Source organism: Plectropomus leopardus, chromosome 10, assembly GCF_008729295.1.
Source record: "Plectropomus leopardus isolate mb chromosome 10, YSFRI_Pleo_2.0, whole genome shotgun sequence".
Classification (NCBI taxonomy): domain Eukaryota; kingdom Metazoa; phylum Chordata; class Actinopteri; order Perciformes; family Serranidae; genus Plectropomus; species Plectropomus leopardus.
In genome coordinates, this window is record NC_056472.1 from 34,176,809 (window position 1) to 34,188,344 (window position 11,536).

The 11,536-nt window shown below is 39.2% G+C and overlaps 1 protein-coding gene across 1 annotated transcript in view; it reads left to right on the plus strand.

Moving 5' to 3' along the window:
• Window positions 1-11,428, plus strand: part of LOC121949191 (serine/threonine-protein kinase Nek5-like) — a 20,257-nt gene extending 8,829 nt beyond the window's left edge. Inside the window, exons 10-24 of the mRNA XM_042494812.1 lie at window positions 1,412-1,498; window positions 1,900-1,990; window positions 3,103-3,215; window positions 4,329-4,381; window positions 4,585-4,746; window positions 4,951-5,029; window positions 5,918-6,025; window positions 6,376-6,456; window positions 6,536-6,607; window positions 7,815-7,895; window positions 8,779-8,872; window positions 9,158-9,328; window positions 9,498-9,608; window positions 9,878-9,980; window positions 10,670-11,428. Of these exons, the coding sequence (XP_042350746.1) occupies window positions 1,412-1,498; window positions 1,900-1,990; window positions 3,103-3,215; window positions 4,329-4,381; window positions 4,585-4,746; window positions 4,951-5,029; window positions 5,918-6,025; window positions 6,376-6,456; window positions 6,536-6,607; window positions 7,815-7,895; window positions 8,779-8,872; window positions 9,158-9,328; window positions 9,498-9,608; window positions 9,878-9,980; window positions 10,670-10,967 (1,704 nt within the window). The 3' untranslated portion in view covers window positions 10,968-11,428. The remainder of the gene's footprint in view (window positions 1-1,411; window positions 1,499-1,899; window positions 1,991-3,102; window positions 3,216-4,328; window positions 4,382-4,584; window positions 4,747-4,950; window positions 5,030-5,917; window positions 6,026-6,375; window positions 6,457-6,535; window positions 6,608-7,814; window positions 7,896-8,778; window positions 8,873-9,157; window positions 9,329-9,497; window positions 9,609-9,877; window positions 9,981-10,669) is intronic.
• The last annotated feature ends 108 nt before the right edge of the window (window positions 11,429-11,536 follow it).

Consider the following 11,536-nt stretch of genomic DNA (forward strand, 5'->3'; position numbering starts at 1 on the left):
CAGGTGTGCCAACCAATCCATGCCTGAAATAAAATCACTTGATTTCAATCAAATAGTTCAATGGGAACGTTGTTTTATCATGTTGAATTCCATATTTAATCGAATCATCATACCGCACCACATATTTATTAAACGTATTTATTGCAATTTTTAGATATTTATGCTTGTTTTACATAATATTCAAACTCTTTTTAAATAATATTTATGCCCTTTGTGTAAGTAATATTTATGTTCTTTTTAAATAATATGTATGCCCTTTGTAAGTAATATTTATATTCTTTTTTAATAATATTAATGTTCTCATTAAGTTATATTCATGGTCTTTTTAAATAATATTAATGCCCTTTGATAATAATAATGTTCTTTTTAAGTAATCTTTACGCTCTTTAAATTATATTTATGCTCTTTTTAAATCATATTCAGTGCTCTTTTTAAATCATATTTATGCTCTTTTTAAATCATATTCAGTGCTCTTTTTAAATCATATTTATGCTCTGTTTAAAACATATTTGCAAAAACTGTTAAATTATTTTTAATCCCAAGCTAAATCAATCAGTGTAAATATTTATTGATCATAAAACACATCAATGAGTCAAATATTTGTATAAATAAACTTAAATCATGGCCTATCCCTTGAATCATTTCATTTACACATGAACTCTGAAATAAAATTAAATAAAGAAAATCTTATGAATAAACAACTCAGATCAACCACAGATTTCAGCATTAAACACAGAAGTGAACAATCACAATCTCGTCTCTGAAACGCAGCACCGCCAGGTCGCTGGTTCACCTAAAACGCCGTCTAAAATGTTTAAGACAGATTTTATTTTTATTTTTTTATTTGATAGGAGTCTGAAAGGCGTTCCTTTAGAGTTCTCTGAGTTCAAACTGTAAAACAGGTCTTTCTAAAGAGAAAGTGAGAAGGACATAATGTCAGGAAACTGTTGGAGCAGCTGTTCAGGATATCAGAGGAAGCTTCTATTGTCTGCTGGAGATCAAACCGACGGACGGAGGGAAGACAGCAGTCACATGTTTACAGGATCTAGTGAACACATCTCACAGATCTCTCACTCCTACCAAATAAGCTCACTGCATGCACAGAAAATAAATGTCTCACACCGACACACTTTATTATTATTTCCATTATTTATGATTGTGCTATTTGTAGAGTTTTGCAGAGTAAGTGACTCTCAGAGATTTTGTTTTTGGAGAAAAAAGCATCAACTGAATAATTATAAAATCATCATCTGCAAATGATGCTGCTCTCCAGTGTTCATTCTCACTTTTGTTCTCCACTCACACACACACACACACACACACACACACACACACACACACACACACACACACACACACACACACACACACACACACACACACACACACACACACACACTCTGTTTCTCAGGTGAACCCTCGGGACCGTCCCTCCGTCACCTCTGTCCTCAGGCGTCCCTTCCTGGAGAAGCACATCAGCAAACACCTGGAGCCTCAGGTGACGATTCTGACTCACATCAGACCATTTAACAGTCAACTGACTGAGAGGTTTAACCCTTTGGAAGCTGGGTGTATCAGCTTGATTTCTTTCAAAAACACGGGGAGAAGGCAAGAAAATACGCAGAACTCTGCAAGAAATTAGTTTAAACTACCAAAAAATTACCTAAAAAAATGAGAAGCAAAATAAAACCAAACTAACACAAAAGTTAAAGTTAAATAAAGGAAATTATCTGGAAAAAAAGCTTCATAATAATTCTATAGATTTAATTTTGAATATATATTTTTTTGTTTTTCCCCAGCTTTACCAAAATAATGATCTAAATCTACGAATTTCTTGCAATTTGCTGGACTTTGTGTGCATGTGTGTTTGCGTGCGTGTGCGCGCGCGCGTGTGTGCAGGTGATGCAGGAGGAGTTCAGTTACACGGTGCTGCATCGACACCGAGCCGCAGCGTCTCAGGCTCCTAAAACCAGAGCGGCAGCTGCAGCAGGTAACACACAAACATTAAAACAACATGTATGTAACACTCATGTAACATAGCAGCAGCAGAGACAGCAGCTGAGCGCGTGAAGGTCTCAGGTCTCCTCAGGTGTGTTGACTGTGGGTGGTAGCGCCCCCCGGTGGCTCCGCTGCAGCGTCCTTCAGCACTCAAGATAAAAACTGCAGGGAAACACGTCTCCGTCCTCGGCCGAGTCGGTGCCGAGTGCCGACCGGACCGAGTGTGATGGCGTCGCGCGTCGCTTTGTGTTTTATAGCATCGGACCTTCAGGTGCTGCATCACTGAGGGAGCGTCTGCTGCTCCACAAAGACCACAAAGACCACAAAAGCCATTTATCTTCATGAGTCGTCCCCGCTCACTCAGAGCTCACCGTCTGCATGTCTCTTTAAACGATAAACTCAGACAAGTTATCCAAACTTTTTTAAGGAACAAGGTGGATTTATTAGTCTTTTTAAACTTAGTTTAGGAAAAAATGAAAACTGAAATTAAACAGACAAAAGAGCAAAAACAGGAAGAGCACAAATAAACAGGGAGCTCACGCCACCTATGGGTGCATCTGTTAAATATTTATACTGCAGCATTTACTAAAGTGAAAGTACTAATACACACTGTGAAAATACTCCACTACAAGTAAAAGTCCTGCCTTCAAATCTTGAGTGAATTAAAATCATCAAAACAGAGTAACAGAAAAAGCATGTCTGTTGAAATGAAATAATAATAATGCTCATAATAACAATAATAATAATAATAAAATAATTTTCACCTTTCTGTAACTGCAGTGTTAAACAAAAAAATGTCCTGAATTCAATTCAATACATTTTGGGCCTTAAAGGTCATTAAATAACCCTACATTTATGTGTCGTGAGTTCACATTTCTGATGTTTCAAATCTTTATATCCGGTGTTCACACATTATACCTGCACTTGCTGTCAGAATGTAAATTAACACAACTCACTCAATAACCATATTTTTACTTACAGGAAAACATACAATATATATACTGCCGACATTTATACTGACCTGCAACGCTTCAACTGAAAGGAGCAGAAAAAGACAGGAGACAGTGATATCTGTCTTTTTGTTGTTCTGATTTGACTCTCCAGAGAAGAAACTGAAGCTGAGTCCTGCAGAGAGACCTGGAGCGGCTGTGAAGAGACTACCTGTTAAACCAGACTGGAGGGTCCCGCTCAGAGTCTACAGCCCTGCAAACCACAAGGTAATGATCATACTACTACTACTACTAATAATTATCGGCCGATAATGGGACTTATGACCTCACACCGATAATTCCGATAATAAAATTTTTGGCCGATAAATAAATAAATAGAACCGATAATAATAAGCATAAATTGCTTTGATTTGGCCCGTGTTGCCATGGTTTCGCTCCTCCAGTACTACACACACTGTATTATGCTGCTGCTGGATCAGTCCACAACATGTCATCAGCCAGCAGCAGGTTTAACCCATTGTTTCTTTTTCTTTTTTAACTCTTTCTCCGCCATTGACCAGATTTTCCATCAGTCTGTGTTTTCACTGTAGTGTAGGGGACACTGTTACGGAAGTTACGCAATAAAACAACATTTCCACGTCCAGAAACAAACGAACAAGACGATGTAAGGTGACGGAGGAGAGGACTACCAACGTGCCGACTTTAGCGCTATTTAGCAGCTTTTCGGAGCCTCTCGGCGGCAATATTTTAAAAAAACGCAACAGGAGAAACATTTAGTGACTTATTTAGATCATCAGTGAACAAGCAGAAAACATACTGTCCAGGCGGCTCTTATAGGAGATATAGGATATTTGCTCTTAAAAAATGACTTCACTTTACAAAAGTGTGACTTTCCAGCTTTTGTCTGGAATAATGTAATGTTTTTTTTTTAAATGCACAAACTAAATTCATCTGTACTCACCACATCTCAGCTTTTTCAAGTCTTGTTATTTTTCTTTTTTTAATAACTTTTTTAAAACTAATTTTCTTGCATTTTTACTAATTTCTTGCAAATTTTTGGTTCTTTTTTTTCTTTTGTTGCTCTCTACCTTCCTGTCGTGTTTTGAAAGAAAATCAAGCCAATTTGCTCAGGCTTTTAAGGGTTAAATTAGAATTTGCTTCCAAAGGTTTTTCCAGTTTTAATAATAAATCTGGACTTGATTGAGAGATGAGGAATTTTTTGTGCTTCAGGAGAATCTAAAATGAAAAATAAATGTCCACGTATGAAATGATGCTGTCAAATCTTGCAATTTCTATCAATGTTCAGTGCAACTGTTTCTTATTTTGCAGGCCTTGTACAGTTTTTATTTGTACTAATACTGCGTTTCTCTGCGATCTCAGCCTGTCCATCACAGAGCCGCAGACAGAGACGCTGCAGCGCCGCAGAACCACAGGCGAGTACACACACACATTCACACACATTATTCACACTTCTGCCATAAACTCAGGACGATGCATTATCACATAATATTATTATCCTGCTGGGATTGTGCCACAAACTGACTGTGTAATAACTATTTATTTACTGCTGTTACAAGGTTACTTTTAGTTTATGAGTTTCTGGGTTCGTTGTGGATTTAAACTGCTCCTGATGCAGGTTTAACGGGCAGCAGCCTGTCGGTCTTTACCAGCACCACTACGCCCAGCTAGACGCCCTGCAGAGGAGGAACAAGGAGGACGCCCTTCCTCCTCCTCCTCCTCCTCCTCAGGAGAGAGAGGTGGAGCGGTGTGAAGACCTCACTGTTGAACCCTACCAGCTGTGAGTGACCTGCTGCTAATAGTAATTGTTATTACTGATTAACCCTATAAAAACCTGCATCATTATCACTTTTCTTGTGCTGCATTAAGACGCATCTCATTAGTATTTAACCCTGTGAAACTCGTGTGGCGTATTGCTGTGATTTCTGTCTAAAAAAAAGTAACTAGATTATTAACCCTTCACCTTCCTCTCTGTGCGTGTCAGTGTGGCTGCAGCTCGTAATGAATACCTGCAGAGGAGACACGAGGCCAACCAGTACAAACTGAGAGCAGAGAAACAGCTGGTAGGATCGAACTTCAGAGATCTTCTCTCTCACACACACACACGCACGCACGCACGCACGCACACACACACACACACACACACACACACAGCCTCAGTTAGGTTTCTTCCAGTTCAGATGAACCTACACTGAGGAATCACAGTCACTCAAAATATTTAAGAAAACATTTTACAAACGTGTTTTAATAATGAACGGAGCAGCCTAAATTTAGAAACAGAACGTTACATATAAAAACGTCGCTCTTGTTAAATCCGCAGGTTTTTAAAGTTCGGTCACAGAAACATGACTCAAAGCTGAGTGGTGCCTTTCAAATCAACAACAGGAAAATAACTCAATGTTTCTATTCAGAGTAACATTTATTTGGAAAGTGAGGAAAAAACTTGCACAAGTTGAATGGAACAATAACACGCCACAAAAGTGATTATAAAACAGTAGCATTGAAAAAAGAAATTAAAATCACTTAGTGGAGAATTTAAATCTGTAAAACAAAAGATTAAAAAATGAAACAAAGAATTACAACAGTTATACTCAACTTATGGCCCAAGGGCCAAATCTGGACCCTGACAGGGTCCCTGGTGGCCCCCAAACATTTTCTAACTGACAATAAAAATAAAGTAATTGGCTCTGTGAATAGTTTTTGTACTTTTAGTCTTCATTAAGACATAAAACAGAATGAAAATAGAGCCCCCACACCCCCGACAGAGGTCCTAGATAAGACACCAATGTCCTAAAAGCTGATAAATGTCCTAAAACAACTAGAAATGTCCAAAAATCTTTGAAACGCACTTGATTACTTTTTCTTATCAGTACTGAGTGTTTATGGTAATTTCCCATCATGCCGAGCTCCACTGCAGCCCTAACCTTTGACCTCTACTCTCTGGCCGTCAGGGTCTGCGTCCGTGCACAGCTGAGCGCCACAGGAAGCCCGGCGGGCAGGAGCAGGACGTGGGACAGCCTGGACACACACCTCAGGACAGGAGACAGGAGGGACAGCAGGTAGGACACACACCTCAGGACAGGAGACAGGAGGAACAGCAGGTAGGACACACACCTCAGGACAGGAGACAGGAGGGACAGCAGGTAGGACACACACCTCAGGACAGGAGACAGGAGGGACAGCAGGTAGGACACACACCTCAGGACAAGAGACAGGAGGGACAGCAGGTAGGACACACACCTGTTTGCTTTACAATAGTGGAAAGTAGCTCCATACATCTACTAAAGTCTGTAATTTCAGCTTTGAAGTATTTGAGTATTTATGTTACCTGTAACTGTATGTACTGTGTGTGTGTGTGTGTGTGTGTGTGTGTGTGTGTGTGTGTGTGTGTGCGCGTGCGTGCGTGCAGGAGTACCTGCGTCAGCTGGAGCTCATCAGACTGCAGTATCAGCAGGAGATGAGACAGATGAGACAGAGAGCTGAAGTTCAGGTACAAACAAACATATTTAACATATTTATGAACGAGACAGAGTGAAACGCTCATACGTGTTCATTCTGTCACGTTTCAGCCTCAGCAACAACACAAACACGAGACCTTTGTGGTGGAGAAACCCAGAGAGCCGAGAGCCTCACCTGCACAGGTAAACACCTGAGTCTCACTCATTCTGACCTTTTAACTTAATACACATGATGTCTAGATATGATATCATACGTCTCAGTGCCGTAAATTTGCACCGCTGTCAATAAAGTTTATATATTTTATATATATATATATATATATATATATATATATATATATATATATATATATATATATATATATATATAAAATTTACAAGAAAATTATGTGAAAATTAGGAAAATTAGAAAAAAGAAAAGAAAAGTAAAAACAAATGAACAACAAAACAGACAATAACCTCAAAAAAAAATGCAATATATTTATACTTTATTTTGTAACATAGTTTTAAATGTATAATTGAGAGAATTCTTTCTTTAAAGACGTTTCATGTTACAAAATCAGAAAATGGCTCATTCTCAGGTAACGAAAACACAATGGGCCTCATGCAAGAAACCATATACAAGCAAATTTTCTCTTATTTTTGCTCGTATCCAAGATTTGTTCTTATTTTGTTAGTACCCACTGATTTTTGGGATTTGCCAATGTTTTCTTATTTTTGCTTTTCTCTTATGTAAGAGAACATTTTACGAGTGGTCCAGATTACTCGGACCAAGATAAGAGAAAAGCATCTTGTTTTCACAGTCGACTGATTGTGATTAAACACAACAATTTACTTTGTAAATGCGACTTCCTGAAATCGCTTTTGTTTAAGCTTATTTAACAGAATGTCAGTTTCACTGCAGCAGAAGTTCCTCTTCTCCTTCTTTCAGCCTTTGTTTGGTGTCATGTCTGCAGTCTTTTTCATGTGCCAGAAAAAGCACTAAACCTGCCCTTATATGGTGTTCAGGGGGCGTTACCTGTGCTGACAGGTGACTGATGATCAGTGGGATTCAGCATTGAGCTCAGCTGGTCAGAGCAGTTTTGGTGCTTCTGGAGTTGACTTCTCATTTATTTTCTCTTCACAGAAAATTAAGAGAAATTTGAGAGAATGTTGCTGCGTGAGGCTCATTGATTCTTATTTTCATCTGGTTTAAAGAAAACACACTGATTATGTTATATTCACGTTCTTACAGTACGTCTCCCTAAATCCTTCACACTGGAGATTTAAACTGAAACACAAAGTGCATCGGTGACATGTTGCTTTATTTGTTATTAAAACACTGTAGTTCTATTTCTCCGTCCTGAACTCTGCTGTGTTGGTGTCTGATGTTTTGTGGTTCCCGCTGCAGGACGTTGAAGCCGCTCTGAGGCACATCAGAGAGGAGAGCAGAGACCAGACGAGAGCGCCGGAGAGGAAACACAATGACAAGGTGAGATCACTCACCTCAACAGTCACACCCGCCTTTAAGTCTGGTCTGTTCAAACTCAAAACATTTGAACTTTTTTTTTTTTTAAATTTAAAATCATTTAGTAATTCTCTTTTTATTGGTTTATGTAAACGTACAAAAACAATACACAACCAGATGAACAAGAAGTCCTTTCAGTCACGTAAAAAGGAAAAAAAAATATAAAATAAAATAAAAAAGATACAGAAATGAAAATAAAAAAAAAACAATTAGAGTGAGAAAATCAATAGGTGGAGAAAAAAAGAAAAATATTTAAATAAATAAAAACAATAAAATAAAATAATGGTTAAAAAAAAGCAGAATGGCAAAAAAAAGCACATTCGGTATATGTATGTTTTTTTCTCTACAGAATGTCATCTGTTTATTTTGTTTTGTCATCTGTTTGTTTTGTCATCTGTTTGTTTTGTCATCTTTTTGTTTTGTTTTTCATCTGTTTGTTTTGTTTGTCATCTGTTTGTTTTGTTTGTCATCTGTTTGTTTTGTCATCTGTTTGTTTTGTCATCTGTTTGTTTTGTTTGTCATCTGTTTGTTTTGTCATCTGTTTGTTTTGTTTGTCATCTGTTTGTTTTGTCATCTGTTTGTTTTGTTTGTCATCTGTTTGTTTTGTCATCTTTTTGTTTTGTTTGTCATCTGTTTGTTTTGTTTGTCATCTGTTTGTTTTGTCATCTGTTTGTTTTGTCATCTGTTTGTTTTGTTTGTCATCTGTTTGTTTTGTCATTCCTCTTCTTTCTCATCTGTTTGTTTTGTTTGTCATCTGTTTGTTTTGTCATCTGTTTGTTTTGTCATCTGTTTGTTTTGTTTGTCATCTGTTTGTTTTGTCATCATGTTTTGTTTGTGGTTTCTGCAGAAGGGAATCATGTTTGAGATCCGTTTGGATGATGGAGGGATGAAAGAAGAAGCAGAGAAAGAGGCGAGAGGAGAGGAAGAGGAGGAGGAGGAGGGTGATGGAGGACAAAAAGAGGAAGAGGTAAGATAACTCAGTTTCTCATTTACACCTCTTCCTCCTCTTCCTCCTCCTCTTCTTCTTTTTCTCTTCCTTTTTCTTTTGTTTTCTCTTTTTCTTTTATTTACTGTCTCCTTTTTCTCTTTCTTTTTCTTTCTGTTTCTCTTTCTGTTTCTCTTTCTTTTTCTCTTTCCTCTTCTGTCTTTCTTCTTTCATTCCTTGTTTTTCTTCTTCTTCTTTTTTCCTCTTTCTCTCATTCTGCCCTGACCTCCTGAACAGGAAGTGGACCCTCTGAACCGGACGCTGAGCTTCCTGGAGGGGGAGGAGTTGAAGCTCAGGGATTGGTCAGAGGTGAGGGGGGGGTGGAGCCAAAGGACTCCTCGAACTCTGCTAGACGCCCTCGCCAACATGGACGTGAACTCCGTCTACAACACGGCGGTCGAGGCTGAACCAGGTGCAGTAAAATGTATTTATATGAATGTTTTTTAAAAACTGTGTGTATTCACAAGTCACTTGCGGTCCATTCAGAATGGACCCGAGACCCACTTTTGGACAGCGACCCACCAATTGGGAACCACTGCTGTATATGACCCCTGTGTGTGTCTTGACCCTGCCCCCTTCAGGTGAGGAGGCGGCACGTCGCCGGCAGTGGGAGGACGATCCTCCCAACACCCTGCTGAACGCTCTCGCTCAGGCTGAACTCACGTCATCGACGCTGGACTCAGTGACTGCAGGTCAGAGGTCATCAGACATCAGCATGACAATGACAATGACTACATTAAAATTCTGAAAATTCAATAATATTTGATATTTCATGATTAGGACTGATGGTGGTTCAAATACTAAACTTAATGAAAGTGGAAAATCATATTAAAGTATAATATTTTTTAAAGCTTGATTATGAAAAGCTCATTTTGTGCACAGAATGATACAAGTCTGTGTAATGTTAAAGTGGGCCCGAAGGGTTAAATAATCTGACACACTGAACTGTGTTTACTGTCAGATGCAGAAGAGGAGGAGGAAAAAGAGGAGAGGAAGGAGGACGAGGACTCTGATGTGGAGATGGATGAGGAGCGTCTGGAGCCGAGGTCAGACGATGACGACACGTAAGTCAACGCTCCCTCCTGTTCACTGTCTCTTCGTTTTGTTAACGAATTTAATTCTTAAAATTTACTTCATAAAAGTCAGCAAACTTGTTTCAGTTCACAATGCACGAAAAAGCAGAGGAGGTTTTTATAAATGGATTTTTTTTTGATGTTGGACTTTCTCTAAACATCGATCAGTTCCCACAGAAGTCCTCAGTTGAGTTGCACATACAAAGGATTTAACCCTTTGAAACCTGAGCAAACTGGCTTAATTTCTTTCAAAAACATGAGGAAAAGGCAGTGAGCAACTTGATTGGAAATGACCCAAAAATTAGCAATACAAATTGTAAAAAATTACCTGAAAAAAGTTTTAAAATATTATTAATTCTGTAAAATAATTTTAGATGGATAATCATGATAATCATATATACATTTTTTGGACATTCTTTCAGAGCTTTTTTTTTAGAAAAAAAAAAAATTCCAAATCAACTCATTCCTAACAATTTTCGGAACATTTCTTGCCAAGTTGCTCACTGCTTTTCCCCCGTGTTTTTTGAAAGAAATCAAACCAACGCTCAGTGTTCAAAGGGTTAAACAGCTTGTGAAAGGTGTCCTTAAACGACTTTAAACAAACCTTTCAGATTACGTTTTCCTTTGAGAGATGAGATACACTCCACATGAGATGATTGTAATTTCCTGTTTGTCATCAGGAACTTTGAGGAGTCGGAGGACGAGCTGAGGGAGGCGGTGGCAGACTCCATGAAGAACCTGTTTGTGATGGAGGACGACAGCTCGGACGAGGCGGAGCGCACAGAGGAGACGGCGGCGGCCGGCGGTGACGGGACAGAGGAGCAGGAGGAGGACGAAGGAGCCGTGGCGAGTGCCGCAGGCTCTCAACACACCCGGCCGGAGGTCAGCGGCGTTTCCTGTGAGGCTGAAGAGCGAGACGGTCAGTCCGATACTTCAGACGATAACAACACTTCCAATAAGCAGCAGCAGACGACATGAGCGCTCACATTCAACCTTTTATTCTGAGACATTCAGACGGCAGCAACTGTCTTTGTAAAGGAATATTTCACCCCAAAACATTTTGAATGTACATTTAAAATAGCATTTTAAATAGCACTCATCTATTGCTTAACAAAGCATTTTCAGATCAGTGTCCCCCAGAGGAATTTTGTGTCACGGGGGAAATGCTTTGTTTGGAAAAAGTTCAGTACAAAAAAGTTTCTGATCTGAACAGATACAAGACACTTGATAATGCTGCACAGGGACTTTTCAAGCGTTTTTGGACGTTGTATGGCTGTCTTTAGGCCTCCGTTGAAGACTGTGTGCACTCACATGCTCTCATTCTTGAGCCGCTCCTGTAAAATCCTGTAAAAAAGTGAAGGATTTTGACTGTCGAACAGCTGAGTGTTTGACAGGCACAGCATTTCATCATGGTGGATCAGTCAGCTGATGGTCCGACAGCAGCGCAGTGAGACAGACAAACAGAGCGCAGCTTCTCCTCACAGCACCAAAGTGTCTGAAACAGACACATCTGCAGAGGTGAAAGTGACTTCTTTAGACTCTACAGG